The sequence below is a fragment of the Arvicola amphibius genome, chromosome 1 (genome assembly GCF_903992535.2).
Source record: "Arvicola amphibius chromosome 1, mArvAmp1.2, whole genome shotgun sequence".
NCBI lineage: Eukaryota > Metazoa > Chordata > Mammalia > Rodentia > Cricetidae > Arvicola > Arvicola amphibius.
Genome location: NC_052047.1, coordinates 26450305 through 26469115, shown reverse-complemented (window position 1 = coordinate 26469115; position 18811 = coordinate 26450305). Strand labels below are relative to the sequence as shown.

The 18811-nt window shown below is 43.2% G+C and overlaps 1 protein-coding gene across 1 annotated transcript in view; it reads right to left on the bottom strand.

Moving 5' to 3' along the window:
- LOC119808541 (amidophosphoribosyltransferase-like) overlaps nt 1-18811 on the bottom strand; it is a 30792-nt gene that overhangs the window by 9300 nt on the left and 2681 nt on the right. The window contains exons 2-6 of the mRNA XM_038321066.1: nt 7446-7512; nt 6447-6653; nt 3422-3534; nt 3171-3316; nt 1679-1751 (exon numbers count right to left, since the gene is read on the bottom strand). Of these exons, the coding sequence (XP_038176994.1) occupies nt 1679-1751; nt 3171-3316; nt 3422-3534; nt 6447-6653; nt 7446-7512 (606 nt within the window). The remainder of the gene's footprint in view (nt 1-1678; nt 1752-3170; nt 3317-3421; nt 3535-6446; nt 6654-7445; nt 7513-18811) is intronic.

The following is an 18811-nucleotide window of genomic DNA, read 5'->3' as shown; positions in this document are numbered from 1 at the left end:
CAGAGATCGGGCTGCCTCTGCCTCCTGAGAGCTGGAATTAAAAGGCATCAACCATCACGCCTGGCTTACTTTATTCTTAAGAGCATGACCTAAAGAGGTGGTGAATTGTTCAGTATGGTTGAGGACAGTTGGATCCAAGTCTGAGGACCTGAGTTTGATTGCTGGAGCCCACACAGCAGAAGGAAAGAACTGACTCTCACAACTTGTCCTCTGATCTCTGCACAGGTGCCCTGTGGCACCCACACCCTTCACCACACAAAATAAAGAAATGACCCTGATGGCTCCTTGGCCTTGAGAAGGAGGGAGGGGAGGTATGGGTGGAGGGGAGGGGAGGGAAGCGGGAGGAGGAGGGGAGGGAGGGGGGAGGAGGAGGGAAGGAGATGGAAATTTTTAAATATAAAAAAAAAAATAAACCATGAAAAAAAAAATAAAGAAATGAAAAACAAACAAACAAGAAACCTCTCCCCGGCCTGCCCCTCAGGTGCTGGGATTATACTGCAACCAACTTTCCCTTGAGTGGTGGGATCTAAGCTCAGGTAGCAGGCACTTTACCAACAGAGCCTTCTCCCAGCCCAAGGAAAATAAGTCTTTAGCTGTTTTGGTAGAGGTGCTTGTCGCTAAGTCTAAAGAACTAGATTTGATCTCTAGTTCTAGTTCTAGGACCCAAAGGTGGGAGAAGAGAACTGCATGTTATCTTCTGACCTCCAAATGTGTCCCTCCCCACGCAACTAAATATATGTCATTATAAAATCAACAAACTAAATTGTCTAAGCTGGGCATTGTGTCTCAACCTGTAGTCCTAGCCCAAGGAAGGCAGAGGAGAATTGCCACAGACTCCAGGGTGCCCTGGGTTAGTGAGAGACATGGAAGCAAACACAAATGCATGCATACTCAAAAATAAACAAATAAACAAACGAATCAATCAATCAATCAATCAAGTTGGAGACTTGTGGCATTCTGAAAGACATTTTTTTCAGAAAAAGAAAGTGGCAGTGGGACATTAAAGTCATCACAACTGCTATGGACACTATTCACAGGTGCTGTCTTATAGCAAAGAAATTGGTCATGAAAACAAAAATATCCATCATCTCTCTTTAAAAATGATAATTCCCAAACTCATTTTTCCTTTAAGGGTAGTGGGAGGTGTTTCAAGTCAGGGTTTCTCTGTAGAGCCTTGGCTGTCCTGAAATTTGCTCAAACCAGGCTTTGCTTGAACTCAAAGATATCAGCAAGCCTCTGCCTCCCTAGCGCCAGGTTTAAAGGCATGTGCCACCACCACCTGGCCATACATTTCTTCACTTCTTTAATTTTTTTTTTGATACATATTTGCCTAAGCTGGTACTGAACTCCAGAGTTCAAGGTTCAAATGATTTTCCATGTTCAAAACCTGTTCTGGACGTATAAGGTGTGCATCGCTATGTCTGAATAAACCAGTTCTGTTCTTTCCCTTTCCCCCTTCCCTGGTCCAGCCTGGTTTCCTGTGTTTTTTGTTTATTTGTTTGGGAGTGGGGTGAGAGACAGGGTGGCCATATGTAGAACTCAGGCTCTTCTTACACTTATAATCAACGTGCCTCAGGCTTTTGGAAGCCAAGACTACAACCATGTATTATCAAATTTGGCAGAAAAATGTCCTCATGATGTAAAAACAATATGAAATAAGAAAGAGTATACAACTTACCTTGCGCCAATAGAGAGAAAGTTGCCCGACTCGGAAGACACCACCCATCCTGCACTCTCTGAAGATTTCTTCTCTATAAAGCACGAGACAATCAACTCAGTCACTGGGTACAGGAACATCTTTGTTTTCTGTTTGCTTTCTGTATGGTGCCCAGGGATAGAAGCCCAAACAGAGTCTTGCACATCCCAGGCAAACACTGTATTAATCAGTTACATCCCCAGTCCCCACAAGGAAATTTTTTAAAGAGGTTTGCAGGCCAATGAGACGGCTCACCGATCAAGGGTGATTTTTTTTACATCTCACAACTGGAGATCAATCCCTCGGAATCATGGGGAAGAGGAGAAAGGAATCCCAAGCTTGAGCATGAATGAGGTCCTCTGATCCCACCCCATGCCACTATCATTTGTGGGGACTCAAACACAAAACTGTAAAATAACTTCATGAGAAGAGATAAACATCAAATATATAAAAGGTATTATTAGCATCACAATAAAAGTAGCTGGTTCCAGTATAAGATAATAAATAATCCAAGATTACTTCTAGCATTATGATATGCTTCGAATAACATAGATGGTACGTCACAAAGAAAAATCACTGCAGAAATAAAAAGGTTAGGCAAAAATATGAACTGGCAATTCAGAAAATAGGAATAAAGTATTAAATGCACTGAGGAGTCAGACACTGCCTGGGAAATTCACTTTAAAACTTAACAAGGAGCGAGCCAGCGAGGTGGCTCTGTGAGGGAAGTGTTTCTATGCGAACACGAGGGGCTTAATTTGGATCCCAGTGACTCCTTAAAGCTGAGCATGCCAGTAGTCACAGGGAACCACACCTCTGGGAGAGACCCAGAGAACTCACTGCCAGCCACCCTCGCTGAAAACGGTGAGCTCAGGTTTCAGTGAGTGTCTCAAAAAGTAAAGCAGAAAGCAAGGGAAGACGATAATGGAAGTTGAGCTCTGGCCTCTCTTAACACAGGCACAGGCAAGCACTCCTGCATTCATTTATACGTGTGTATGCCTCCACCCCATGCACACATCTTTAAAAAACATCAATAGCTAGGGCTGGAAAGCTTGCTGTGAAATCATGAGGACCAGAGTTCCCATCCCAGCACCCACATAATAAGCCTGGCATCCTGCACATCCCTGTAACTCCAGCTAAGGCAGGCTGCAAGCAACCTCCAAGTGCAGAGAGAGAGAGACCCTGCTTCACAGGAACAGGTCGAGACTGATAGAGGACGACACCAGATCTCGACTTCCAGTAATAGCAGAGGCGCACACACCTACATATAATGTATGTACACACTCACATAAACTTAAAACATAAAGGAAGATACTGTGTTTTCTTTCCTTGCTTGCTTGCTTTCCATAAGCTTCAGGTAACCACAGATTTTGGGAGCTCATAAAAAAAAAAAGGGAGAAAGGAGAAATCTTGCCAATAGAAACAATGATTTTGAAAAGATTATTAATATTGAATTCCTACTGAAGCCTATTACCTTTGCCATTCTCATCAGAAGCTGGAATAAGACGACCAATGCAGAGAGGACGATTTCCATATGGATCACGCACTGCATAAATGACATCCCTGTGCATTATGAGCAGAGAGTATGCAGTGGGCGCTTCCTTCATCAAGTTCTTAATTCTGGAATCACAAGTAAGTGAATGAATCACTCTGGCTATAAACACGTTGTCCAAGTAAAGCTCTGACAACGCAAGAGCTGCAGCCATCAGCTAGCTATACAGTTACCTTGCGACCCAGTCTGGGGTATTGTCCCTTTCCTGAGGAGGGGTGTAAGCGAGTAACTGGGTAATCATTTCACTATCAGAGGAGGTGTAAAGCCCAATGCCGTGGCGCAGAAGCTAGGGAAAGAAAAGACAAATAGTTAGACCGCTATTGTGCAACGGTACACAGTACAGCAGTTACCCAAGAGCCACCCTGTATCTGCCTGACTACAGCAGAAGCAGAGACACCAGCTACAGAGCGGCTACTGTGATATCCGAGGCCCCGGATCATGGCAGGGCTGGGAGGAACACTGCTGGGCCACCTGATATGCAGTGCATGATGTTTCCTGGGAAAGGTGACAGCCACAGCTTCAGCTGTGACCATTTTCAGGGTAATCCTGAGAGTTGCCAAATAAATGGGTCAGGATAACTTCAGGGAGAACCAGGCCAACAGTGGACTCCATAGAGACTTATTTCAGACGGGGAGGGGGAAAGGGGTGCTCGCCAATTGCCAAAAACCATCAAAAGTTACTATGGCCCTGACAGCTTCAGAGAACCTTCATACAATCCAGCGTGCAGCCTGCACCTTGCAGCCATCCAGATATTCCAGACCCCCTTGCAGTTGTCCACAGCCCCCAGAGCAGGAACTTTCTGCATCAGGTCAGCTAGTCCACAAATGTAAGCTAGGCTCCTCTCAGCCTCCAGGCGTCTGTCTGGGACACTTCATGCCCACTGCACCTCGGCTGCAGCAAAGTCACCAATTTGATTAGTTTTGCTGCTTATTTAGGGCCTTTCGTTATGGGTCCAGTAGGCTGAGTGGGCTGTGTGAGGAACAGGTAGTCCCATGGGGTTCCTCATCCCAGGGACACCCAGCAACAGCTAGAAGAAGGTTAAAGAGTTCAAGGGGGTCGTCAGGACCACAGGCTACCAAGACTTCAGAGATTTATAGAGACCTGTGGAAAGGGCTGGAGAGATGGCTCAGCGGTTGAGAGGACACAGATTTGACTCCCAGCATACACATGGCAGCTCAAAAATCACCTAGAACTCCAGCACCCAGGGATCTGATGCACTCTTCTGGTTTCCAGATGCGCCATCATGTATGTGGGAGGACACATACGCTCAGAATCACACGCATATCCACAAAACAAAAAGGAAAGAGGGAAGCACAGAGAAGGTGAGAGGCAGCAGAGCTGTGGAGAACCTGTTAAACTCAACTGATAGAAGGGTTCCGAGGCTGCCTGAAGTCACCAGCTCTGCCTACCCAACACCCTGAGCTCAGGGCTGTAACATTAGAAGCTGGACCACTGGCAAATAAAGGCCAGGGTGGTAACACTGACCCCGTGGGTTCAGAACTGTTGATACTTTGCATCTTCATGACTTCTCCGTGAACACAGCAGAGCTCAGCTTAACAAACCAACCAACCAACCAACAAAAAGCACACAGAATTATTTTTAGTCAACATGCTAAATTTATACCATGACATATAAGCTTTACATTGACTTGGTTGCAGCTCATAAGGTGTGAACACTACAGAATCTGAACGACCCCCCCCACCTAAACATTTCAGATAAAGATTTCTGAGTCTATAGTTCACTTTCTTTTTGCATTTTCCTGAGATTGTTCAGACAGCAGAAATATCCGTAATCCTAGCACTCTGAAGATGGAGACAAGAGGAGTTTCAGGTTAGCTGGACCTACATATCTGTCCTGGGCAACAGTACGACTCGGTCATGAGAAAAGAGTAAGAAATGAGGGATACCTCTAGACGCCTGCAAACCAACCTCCGCAAATGCTTCAGTCCCTTATAAACACTGATGTGGGCTCAGTGACTCGGTGCTTGCCTAGCTCACGTAACGTCTTGGATCCAACCACCAGAACGGCAAACAAACAAACAAAATCTACTTAAAATCCCCTTTCTACTCTTACAGTAACCAACACAACGTAAACTTCTGTAGGTGATTTAGGAACTAACTAGGAAGAACACTAAACATGGTCAAGATAGACAGTTTTCTATTTTCTACTCCAAATATCTTTATCTACAATTGAGAGACACAGAGAGCCAAAAAAGCCAAACACACATCAATTTCAGCCTAATCTTTCCTGGCAAAGATCCCCAAACTGCCTGGCCACGAAAGAAATTTGTATAATAATATAATATGTCTGGTGGTTAGATGTTCCTTGACAGCTTCAGGATACAGGGCAGCTACCATGGAAACCAATGACGTGACCAGAGGGCTACATTCAGTCTTAGACCAGACTTCTAGGGAGGAACAGTCCTTGAAGGTCAAGTTGAATGCCAAAGGCCAAGCTACAGGACTAAAAGACTGGGTCCATGGAGCTTCTGATTGGTGCCTGGAGAGTGGTATTCAGGGGCACCAAAGCCCCATGCCTCCTCCCACAAAAGCTGCAAACCCGCCTCTTTATCCTTTCTGCATCCTTCAGAATGTCTTCAAATAAATTAATATGCATAAATTAAGAATTTTTCTGAGTTCCACAAGTCACTCCCTTACCAAGTGGAACCAAGGAGGGGATGTGGGATCTCAGTTTACAGCCTATAGAACCTAAGTGCTCAGGGCCTAGACTTGGAGTGGGCATATGAACTGGGCTTTAACCTCATGAGAATGAGCTCTAACATATGGGACCAGAGGGGATTGAACGACAGGCACCAACAGGCTGGTTTAAGAAATTCCATGTTTGGTCATAGCAATATGCGGTGCTGAGTCTGGTCGCAGGGAACAATGCTTAGTTTTCCTTTCACACAAACTTTGAACAGAGGACAAAGCAATAAGCGGATCTTGACAGCAATTCCTCATGCCGCTGACAGCCCCATAAATCAATGGTCTAAAGCACAGCACTAAAGCGGCACTGCCTCCAGTCGCCTGGGGAGCACAAGACTCTGGAGTCAGAGCAAGCGTGCCGGGCAATTCTGATGCAATGGTTTCTTGAAAGGAGGTAACAAGTGGCAATAATTAGAAGACGCCCTAGATCTAGATGGTCGGTGTTTTCATTGACTATCATAACAGCCAAGGAGCCAGTAAAGAACCCACTCACCTTTTTCCTTAACCGAGCTGCATTTACCAGTTCACCGTTATGGGCCACAGCTATTTTCCCATGCAGAGTTTCAACAACGAATGGCTGGCAACTCTCCAGCTCACACTTTCCCGTCGTGGCGTACCTCGTATGACCAATTCCAAGATTTGAGACATATAATTTCTTCAAATTATCTTCAGTAAAAACATGATTGACAAAGCCCATTCCCTTGAAAAGTTAATGTAAAAGCGGATGTTAGGAAAAACCAGAAACTGGTATTGCTAATGACAAGACTAGGCATGGGCAATCCAAAACAGACAAGCGTTTCACATTCTTCTGTGTGCCACAAATCTAATGGATTCACTGTTTAAATTGGACTCCAGGTTTTCACATTAAATTCATTTACAACTTAGCAATTTAGTTTTCAGGACTGCCACAGCATCGAGACATTTCCATTTTATGACACTAACTAAGCTGGGCAATGGTGGCACACGCCTTTAATCCTAGCACTCAGGAGGCAGAGACAGGCAGAAGTTAGAGGTGAGCCTGGTCTAGAGCGAGTGCCAGGACAGACTCGACAGGTACAGAGAAACCCTGTCTGGGAAGAAAGGATTGAAACTGACGGACCCCATGGCTTGAGCGCTGGTCTAACGAGACATCACTGGGGAAGACACACACCCTCACTGGACAGATGTGAGGACACAAAGCTGGCAGTAGACTGACCCAAGAATCTTCTAGTTTGCTAATTTAAACAGTTCTAGTTAACTTTATTCATATTCACACAATTTATTTACTGACTTGTTTACCTAGAAAACACGGTCTATTATGTAGCCCAGTCTGGCCTGAAACTTACTCACTATGCACAACAAACTAGTCTCAAACTCAGAAATCCACCTCCTTCCACCTCCCGAGTCCTGGCATTAAAGATGTGCGCTCCTGTGCCTAGCCCCACCCCAGATACTAATGACCAGCTGGCAACAGTTCCCGCTAATATCATGAGTTTTTAGGGCTCACACTTACCTTATGCACTTTGAATGTGGGCACTGAACTTCCATCACTGGTCACAATGCCAGCGCTCTCTTGACCCCTGTGAACCAAGGAATGGATCATCTGTCAAATCAGCAAGCTTCACGGGACTGCAGGTGCTCACCAGCAGGCATCAGCACACCTCCAGCTGCGGGGACTGCAGGTGCTTGTGGGCACACAGGAACACACCTCCAGCTGCGGGGATTACAGGTGCTTGTGAGCACACAGGGGCATACCACTAGTGTGTAGGGACTGCAGGTGCTTGTGAACACACCTCCAGTGTGTAGGGACTTGAGATACTAATTAGCATACATAATTTAAGCTTTTGTCTTTTCCTTTTCATACTTTGAAAACTTCCTCCAACAAACTCCACCCCCATTTCTCTATGTAGTCCTGCCTCTTCTAGAACTTGCTATGTATGTCAGGATGGCCTTAAACTCAGAGTTTATACTGGATTAAAGGTGTGTACAGTCACATACATGAAACTATGTTTTAAGTTAGGATGAGGTATAGAGCTCAATCAAAATGTAATTCAATTTCTTTTTATCTTCTGTGTATGGATGTTTTGCCTGCATGTATGTATGTGCACCATGTGGGTGCCTGGTGCTCCTACAGAGGCCAGAAGAGGGTAGTGCTAGATCCCCTGGAAAGGAAGCCGCATACATTTGTGACCTGTCATGTGGATGTGGGAACAAACCCGGGTCCTTCCCATGCAATAACATGTGCCCTCACCCAATAAGCTATCACTTCAGCACAAAATGTAATGCTTTTTAAATGTAGAGTTATTAATATTAACTATAAACCTTTAAGAAATCCCCAAAGTCACTGCCAACCATTTCCAAGTAATTAAAAAAACCACTTTAAATAAAGCCAAAATTTTATAAGAAAAGAAATACTTCAAAAGTCGTTTGCATTTATTTCCTTTGCCCCAAAGGTAAATTTCCCCTAAAGCCCAAACCAGTAAGATTAGCAATCATTTAGGTCCAGAGTTCTTTAACCAACAAGCCAGCTTATTTGGCAGATGCTCAAGTTACTCCCTTGGGCAGCTTGAACCAGTTAAAACTACATCCTTTCAAGCTCTCAGGCACTGATTGACAACCAGGCCCCTAGTTTCCTAGGAAACAAAATGTTAGCTAGAAATAGTAAATCATTTCCAGGTCACTTTCAACATGGAGTGTGGAGTTGGAAAGCACTGGACTGAGGAGGAGACTAAAGCTTTCCTAAGTGTCTGGGGAGAAAGAAACATACGAAAACAACGTTTTGGATCCTGAGAAATAAAGGAGTATTTGTTTACATTGCCGAAGGCTGCAATCACTACAAGTAGACACAGACTGGCAGCAGTGTCGAGCAAAGTAGAAAAAGCTCATGTATGAATACAGGATAGTTAAGGATGCCCACAGCTCAGGAGACAGCACTAGAACTATGAAGTTCTTCCATGATTTGGATGCGGTATGAACCTGCCACATAATGACAGAGGGGAAGGATGGCAAACTGAGGGGAAGGTTCCTGGCAACCCTGACCTCAAGAACCATCCCAGAGACCACTGCAGATAAAAAGAAAACTGTCATTCTTTTGTTTTTCACTTTGTTTATAATTTCTGAGTATATGTGATAAATATTGTCTGAAATATCAAATTTAAAACAATCTAACATAATATTTTTTGCAACTTATGAAGTTCAAAAGGATGTTCAATACCATCACTTCTTAGATTCCAAACAAAGAAAAAGCATATCAGAATGGCACTAATTCTGTACCAGCCACGGTTGCCTTGGCTCTGATGTATCAATAGGTATGAAGATATGTTTGGACTTAATTTTATGCCCTTAGCAAACATGTCTATCAAAAATGCTGTCCAGCTGATGTTTTTCACATAGCTCCAAACAAGACAGAAAATTCTCTTCTAATATTTCCACCTTGCTAAATATATAAATAAAAAAACACTAAAATTCTGTAATGGAGTCCCCAGGAATTAGGGTTCCTTCAGGAAATTGAACACTAGCAATGAAGAGTCTGCAGTAGCCTTGGGCTCCAGAATACACCTCCATCTGGGACAGAGATCTACAGGTGCTTCTTTCCACCTCCATCTGGGACAGAGATCTACAGGTGCTTCTTTCCACCTCCATCTAGGACAGAGATCTACAGGTGCTTCTTTCCACCTCCGTCTAGGACAGAGATCTACAGGTGCTTCTTTCCACCTCCGTCTGGGACAGAGATCTACAGGTGCTTCTTTCACCTTCTGATCATTTGTGTCACTGCTCACGCAAGGTCAGCAGACTGAGATTTCTCTCCAGCTCTGGGCAAACTCTAAGCCAGCTTGCTTCCCCTTTCTCTGTACACCATGTTATTGTCTCTTAACGCGGACAAGCACTCCGTCTCTCCGGCTGTGAAACTGCTGAACCACCAAAGAAGGATATCTGGTGCCACCTCTTCAATATGATGAGTCCGGAGAGCTGCTATGACATCTCGTCCCTTCCCTTTCAGTCAGTGTCTGTGGCCCTTTGCCATCTGTTTGCTTTAAGGAAAAACTAACTCCTAAAACCTACCAACTCCATTTTATCTGTCTCTCCCCTCCCTACCTACTAAGCAGTTCTGAGGAAGGAACGGCCTTGGCCTTGCTGGGACCACTGAGCTGCATCCTTCCTCACACCTCCAGTCCCTTCTCAGTTAAACTCCTGCAGGTCTGACACACATGTTTATGATGTCTACGAAAAATTCCTTCCTTTTCTTTCTCTCCCCCTAAAACTCCACAGCTGATATTTTAACACGTAATCACTAGCAGTGTGCAACATCTTTAGATTTACTCACTTCTTTAACTGACTACTCATGCCAAGAGCATCTCACATAAGCCTCGAGGTCTCATAACTGAAGTCAGTCTGGGCCATATTCTAACAATGGTGAAGAGTCCACTTCGTTCTGTCTCCTTGCTTTATACAAACACACCATGAACAGTGAGGGTTCTAGCTTCAAATCTCTAGGACAGTGGCCTCTGTACAATTGAATGACTCACACCACAAATGGCCACATGAGTTTTCTCCTGTTCCACTGACAGTTTGCACCAGGCCAACTCTGAGAACATAAAACCAGATAATATAATATGCAAAAATTCTATCCACCCCTAAGACCTAGTCAAACTAGGGAGGTAAGAGACATGTGGGCATCAGCAGCTTCCCCTCGATTCACCGCTCTCTCTTTCTGATTTTTTGAGACAGGGTCTCCCTGAAAGCTCTGGAACTCGCTCTTTAGACCAAGCTGGCCTCAAACACAGAGATCAACAGTGCACCTGCCACCACCACCTGGTCTTCTCGCTTCTCTAAAGCAGAATTTTAAATCTAAATTTAGAGTTTAGAATTTTAAATTAAATCTGGAATATTCATTATCTGCAACTTAGCTTCAATTAATCGTGAAACCTGATTTTAAACAGTTTCAATATTGAAAGTTTAAATGTGAAGACACTGGTTCTCTCCGTCTACATTAAGGTGTGGGGGATCAAATAGGTCACCAGGCTTCACTCACTGTGCTATCAACATGACTTTAATCTACATCAGCCCACTGTGTTATAAAATCTGCCCAAATCAGGAGAGATTGTCAGTTCCACCAATCCAATTCCCCTTTCAAGCAAACCGTCAGCGCCACCAGCAGCTGTCTCAGGGTCTCTTACTGTAGGTCTTTGGGATCAGAGTGAACTGGGTATAGAAAAGCAGGGCAAAAGGTAAGGAAACCGATTTTAGTTTCAAGCTGGAAAGTAAGGCTGGCACTTAACTTTAAGGAGAACAGACGTTTTTCCAGACAGGTAGGGAGGGGAGGAGGAGAACATTTAACATGTCACATCGTAGAGGGATCAGCTGCATAGGATGACCAAAACCAACTTAAATGTGTTAAATTAAATGTTGCTTATTTAGGTGATTGGTTTTGGATATATGCTACACAGGGCATGTGGGGCATGTGTCACTGTGCACACGTGGAGGTCAGAACAGCTCTATGGAATGTGCTTCTCATTCCATCTTTACAAGAGCTCCTGGCAGTGAACTTAGGTGGCCAGGCTTGTATCCCTCTTACCCACTGAACCAGGAGGTGGCCCTGAAATGTTGTTTAATTAACTAGTTGCTGAACTGATAATGAAGTAGACCTAATGCATACTTTTCTCCTCTAAAATATAATTTTTTTACATACTTGGAAGGAAGAAAGAAATAAAGTAGGCTTTTTCAGAACAATTTCAGAATAGATAAAATTTTCAAAGGCCCAACACACAATCTCAGATCACAGAAATTAAGGTAAGCTGTCATATCAACTGCATAACACAGTAAATCTAAAAATGGCAGGGAAGAAATCATTAGGGGTGGGTAAGTCTTCGGTCAAACATCAGAAAGTCCTTTAAAAGTCAACGCAGCTACAAGTACAGAGATACAATGCACACACAGGTAACGTAAAATGAACCGAATGAGCTCTGGACCGGCGGTCAGGAAGCCAACTTCTAAGTCAGTCTCTCAGAAGATGGACTGAACCCCGAAGCAGCCAAGCACAGAAACTGTTGCCTAAAATGGGAGGCTCGGGCAAGGTGGTCCTCAAGACCTCACCGTGCACCTTCCTAAAGATTGTATTAGTGGCTTAAACGGTGCGACTCTGTGTGTATCTAAGAAGACAGGAGCAAATAGCAGGCAAGACTGGAACTTTCAAGGAAGTAGAAGACAAAGTCTATTAGCTGTTTATGCAGCTATTCACATTAAAAATTAAATGTAAGGTGTCTACTGATAAAGCTACCCACAGGGAGTACAGTGATGTTACTGAAAGGAGTGGATGGAGACTAGGGGAGAAGACTGCGAAACTTACATATAGTCAATAGCTACTAATGACCTAGGGCAAAATGATGCTTAGGTGAGGAATCTAAACAGACAATCACACAGAGCATTAGTGGTTTTAAAGTGAAATTCTGAAAGGGAATAAAATCTCCTTATGCTCCTATAGTTGCTGATGGAGAAGGCACCCAGGGTGACTCAGGAAGCCACAAGTCAGAAGACAGCAAAGCCCTGATGTAGGAAAAGTGATGCTCCGCCTTCAGGTGTAAGACAAAACATTATTATACAGTACAGTGACACGTAGAATAAATTGTGCCTCTCCCAGCTCCCAGGAAATTATGTATTGAAGCCCTAACTCCCAGGGTGATGGGATTCGTGGGAATGGCTTTGGAAATTGGGTTTAGATGAGGTCATGAGATGAGGCATTAGGAAGGTTGGGAAGCACTGAATTTTAGGTTACAATCAGTTCAGCACCTACACTCTTCAAAAGAAAAGATTTGTGATTTATTTATCTATTATAAATACAGTGTTCCTCCCGCATGGGTACCAGATCTCATTACAGATGGTTGTGAGCCAACATGTGGTTGCTAGCAATTGAACTCAGGACCTCTGGGAAAGCAGCCATCGACTTAAGTGTTGAGCCTTCCATCTCTCCAGCCCCCAGCACCTACATTCTTAACCCTCCCCAAGCACAGCTGGTGGTGGGAATCTCAGCGAGGTTGCCATACTCAGAGAATAGGACCAGCAGAGGACCAGGAGCATAGCACACAAAAACCAATTTGATTCCACTTGGAGACCACAAATGAGCTGGTTCCATCCAGTAAGTCACTGCTTAAAAGCCCATGGCTAATGAAGCCAGGGAAACCAACTCCCAGTCTCCTGTTACGCTGAGTAAAATGGAATGGCTGGAATAATTATTATTTCTTTGAAGCTTAAAAAAAAAAAAGATTTGTATTTCTTCCTGAGTTTGAAATACAGACAAGAGGAAACAAAACTGACTCGATCCACCTGCAGTCTCAGCTGCCATTTATATGGCTGGAAACACAGTATCTTCTGTTTCTTAGGCATGGCTATTTGAAGGACAGTAATAGGTCAATTCTGATTTGGAGGAATGGAAATTAGGTACACTAAACTAGTACTGCACGAGCAGAATGGATTCTGCTGAACAGTTACTCAGGTGTTCAGCCTAAAGAAACAAACAAAAAACAAAAACAAAAGAATCCACAAGTGAAACGTTGTTCATCTGAGAAGAACTCTTAAACTCCGGCTGTACTAAAATGCCTTGCTGAACTTAAAAATGTCATTAACATCCAGGACAGGCTCTAGAAACTAAGGGAAACCCTGTCTCGAAAAACCCCCCCAAAAAAAGTTATTAACTTCTGATGAGTGGGGCATGTCAGTTGTTACTCTCACAGCACATATTTTGTATATTCAAAGTCATCCTAGTCACAAATATCAGATTTCACAGCATCATGTGATGCAGGATGCAAAGACCCTGCATCTGCAGTAGACACTTTACCACCTGGGGGACCGTTTGCAGTCCCTAGCAACCACTTCAGATTTGCTCCTTCTGGAAATGTCTCATAAATGGTATCATACTTTATGGCCTTTTGTCCCTGGTTTCTTTTCCTTAAAATTAGTTTTGAAATTTGAATCAAACTGCAGACAGTCTGGCATTTCCAATTCTCTTTTGAGGTTGAATACTATTGTTTGAAAGATAAACTAATTTTCTTCCATTCACTAGTTGACGAATATCACACTGAAATACCTGGATCTGTTAAGGAGACTCGCATTCTCCTTTCTGGGCTTCCCACTGTCCTTTGCTTTCATCAATGTGATTATTCATGTATGCAGTGTTGCACAACGGTTTAGCTCTTCATTTAGCATAATGTCTTCCAGGTTCATGCACATTGTAGGGTAAATCCGTGCCACGCTCTGCACAGCTAGTCACCTGTCAACAATCCCTGGGGTTCTTTCTGCCTTTTGGCTATTTTAGAAATGCTGCTATGAACAAGAGCACTCACAGGTCTGGGTTCCTGCTTCTGACTCTTTCGGGGATCCACCGTGTGAAACTGCTAGGTCACACGGTAACGTGTTTCAATTGTGTAAAAGAGCTTGCACACTGTTTATCCTCAGCAAGTACCTGACTTTGTGTTGAACCTGTTTTCCATTCTCTGGGGTATAAATGTTTTCCAACGACGGAACTATTTTACCTTCCTAACAGAATCTTTGACGAATCTACCCAGTTACAGTGACTTAAACAGATGTTCAAATTTCCTTGAGGTCTGAAAACCATTTGGCACTAAAACCGAGTAAACTTTGAGATGAGGGCTCATTATGAAGCGTTGCTGAGTAACACCTCTCCTCCCATACCCCGTACACAAGCATTTAGAATACATGTACTGGTTTACCAAGACAACCCCAAGCAACTGATTTCATTAAATATCCCAGAATAGTATTTTCTTTCTTGTCTGAGACTTTATACATAAGAAAATGAAAACTTGAGTCTTTCATCAACAGGAGAAGATATTTTTACTTCTTTTCAAAAGGCCACGCTAACAATCCACTATTCCAGCATATGTAGCTTTGCTACAGTAACAAGGTACAGCTGGTCATTACTTATTAATTTTGCAACAGGAAATTCAGCTCTGGAGCTGTTCTCAAGGGTCATTTGCTATCTGCAATTATCCCGACACAGGCATTCTCAGCTAAAGGCAGACAAGGACAAGGCAAGACCTTGCCTTTACTGGAGCTATCGTAGTGTAAACACGAGTTGTTGTGGTTTCTTGTTCTGTTTTCAACTTTGATGACTGTATTCTCACGCTGACAAACGAACACCCACATACATATGCTCCAGAAATTAATTCCTTCCTCAAACATTTGTCTTTCCGGGAGTATTGACAGAGTAAAAGTGAAAAGTCATGAACCTAAGGTGTAAAAACACTAATAAAAAAGTTGGAATATACTTGAAAAGTCAATGTAGCCTATAAGCTATGCCCTTGAGCTAAGGTTACTTCATTACACTTGAATAACAAGGAGATTTTCCAATGTACAAGCTCTAATTAGTTGTGTTTGTTTGTAGAGGGTTTCACTTATCTCAGACTGGCCTCTAACTTCTTAAGTAGCTGAGGATAACTGTGGACTTCTGATTCATCCCTGCCACCCAAGTGCTATGTGCCACCATGGTTTTCCACACTTTTGGTAACTTTTATTTCTGCAATGACCCAAGTGCAATGCTGCCCTGCTATCTAGAGCCTCTAAGGGTTAGGTGAGGCTGAAACCTAGGGAGAAGGCTTCAGATAACCTTCATTCTGCCATGGTTTACATTCACTGTTGGCAGTGAATTCAATGTTAATGAATCCATCACATTAAACAGAAACACACATAAAAGTTATATATTGATCTATGGCAAAAAAAATATAATCAGAGGTTTACAGAATTCTAACCCTGTATGGTTAGAGTGATAGGATTCAGTACTCAGGTCAATTTACACGAAGAAGAGAATGGCAGGGTATGGTGGCTTATGCTTTTAATCCCAGAACTGGGGAGGCAGAGGCAGATGGATCTATAAGTTCAAGTCTAGCATGGTCAACATAGCAAGTTCTGGGCCAGCCAAGGCTACACAGGAAGACATACAAAGATACTGTATATTAGCGGCCTATGTGATTCCGCCTACATGACTCCAGAGTGCAATCATTTAAGGTCTTGATGTTGCCACAATCTAAACGTCATTATGGACTCATTGTGCAAGCATGTCCTTAACAGTCTGGGGTAGTTCTCCTCACACCTACTATTACATAGCCTAACAACATCTTGCTTCACTGGCATATTAAACAAATCATTTTTTAGTTTAAAAAACATTATGGGCATGGTGTTATATGCCTTTAATTCCAGATCTCAGGAGACAGACATAGGCGAATCTTTCTGAGTTTGATGATAGACTGGTCTACATAGAAACTGCAGGACACTCAGGGTTACATAGAGACATCTTGTCTCAAAAAGAACATCAGTTGGATGGGGGCACACACCTTTAATCCCAGCCTTAATTTCTCTAATCACTTACATACTTCTAGTTTGAGATATGTGAACACTAATATTAATCCTCTTCTGTCTGTCTAAGAATTATCTGAAGGTCATTGGGAAGCCAAGGAACCGTGAGTGACGAGAGAAAAGCACGTGAAGATAGTCAGCCTGAGAAACGCCAAGGCTTTTTCTCTGTGGAAAACTTTTGTTGCTTTTTCCTGATAAGAGATATTTAGCCTCGTCCCTGACAAATTAGACCAAATACACTGTGAACTATTTAAGACTAGAGAATGCTGGGAAATCAGTTCACAGCTCAAGAGGAACAGGAACTCTAGAAGTAACTGGACGCATTCCCAGTCAGGGAACTGCAATAGCTGCATCCGCGAAAATTACACACGAGGATATAAAAGGAAAAGAACACGCAGATTAGTAAGCTGTAAAATTTGGCTTTGTCCAAAGGAAGGTATACTGTTTTTATAAGTCTGCAGATAGGTCAAACTCTGAGGTCTCTTTAGAATTATGCCAATAAAAATTATGAAATGAACCAGCAATCTAGATGTGACAACTCATTCCGTTATAAACCCCGGCCTCGGGAGGCTGAGGGAAGACCCACCTGAGATGAAGTAGAACTCCAGTCCAGCCTGGGACAAAGTGAGACCCTGTCTTAAAGAGCAAAACACGGCCAACCAAAAACTAGAGAGGGTAGTTCAAAGCAATAAAGAAAAGAAACCCAATTATGAAGACATTCAAGTTCTTTATATAAAAAGATATAGTATTGTTTATAATCTGTACCTCTCCTCCTATACATTATAAGCCATCTCTTGATTGCCGATAATATACAATATAACTGCTATTAAATAGTTATAGTTTGTTTAAAAATAAATGAAACCATGGAGACAGAATGCAAGCAGACAGATGGCTCCCTATGCACAGGAAAGTCCACAGCACTGAAGATCGAAAAAACTGAGCTCTAGTCTCTGCTCCTAATCAGACAGCACACCATGTGACCAGCATCCAAAGCAAAATACAGCATATGACTAGGCCAGTATACAGGAAGCTACGAGATCCCAAGTCCAAGGCCAGCCTGGGCTACATGGCAAAAGCATGTGAAACAACAAAAATTAAAATTCCAGACTAACAAATACCAGACCCCTACAAAGCGGCTGGCTACTGACTCCACTCCATAAAGACCATCACTCTCATCATAGATTAGCTTAAGATTTGTGCTTTCTTTCTTCTTAGTGTGAACTTTCAAATGTCAAGTTTCTCATCCAGCAATGTTTAGGAGATCCATCCCTAACTGTGCTTGGGTTAAGGATTTTCTATGTATTACTTGGAATGGTCAATTGTACCAGCTTCCACTACTTCCCCATGCCACTCCACTATAATATTCCAGGGTAATTGTTTGCCAGTCAATGAACATCTGTATGCATCTCTGCTGAGTGCACACCGAAGGGTGGGACAGAGACAAAGGGCATACCTACCTATACCAAGGTATTCAGTTTATATACAAGTTATGAAGTAAGTATGATCATTATGGCCAATTCAAAAGAATGGAAACTGGGGCCGGGCAAAGCCTATGCTTCTGAATAGTGGGTCATATGCTTCTAAGAGGGCAGAAGCCATGTTTACCCTGTGTTCCCCTACTATCAAGGTGCCCTGTATGTACACAGCAGGAACTCAACAAAGCTGTGCTGTGTGACATTTTGGTAAGAGACGGATGGTATACACGAGAGTGATCCTGTAAAATTACAAAGGAGCTGAAGCCGGGCGGTGGTGGCGCACGCCTTTAATCCCAGCACTTGGGAGGCAGAGGCAGGCAGATCTCTGTGAGTTCGAGACCAGCCTGGTCTACAAGAGCTAGATCCAGGACAGGCTCCAAAGCCGCAGAGAAACCCTGTCTCGAAAAACCAAAAAAAAAAAAAAAAAAGGAGCTGGAAACTATCACTTAGTAACACTGCATTGTTGGTCATGTTGTTGACAAGAAAGCCACGCTGCCCGTCATTTGAAAGTACAGCACAATCATCAAGTATATAGCACCTGATAACAATAAAAGTAGCAGACAATCCACAATACCTAGCCACTCACCTTCCTGCAAACTCCATCTCTTTCTCGGTTTATTGAGACAGGGTTTCTCTGTGTAGCCCTGGCTGTCCTGGAATCCCCCTGTACACCAGGATTGGCCTTAAACTCAGAGATCCAACTGCCTGTGGTTCCCAAATGCTGGGATTGAAGGTGTGCACCACTGCCACCTTTAAAATATATCACTAGAGTACTGCCACACTGAGAATACCTTCCCACACACAAATCTTTGGAGGATAAATTGTATCTACACCACACAAAGAACCTATAAATTGAAGTCCATGGAATGTGTCTAGTAATTTCTTTTATGGAGTTTCAAATAAGTCCAGACCATTCTACTCTCCATAAGATGCTGTGGGATAATGTTCTTGTACACAGTAAAGATTTGTCACTTGTACTGATCTAATAAAACGCTGATTGGTTAGTAGCCAGGCAGGAAGTATAGGAGGGGCAAACAGACTC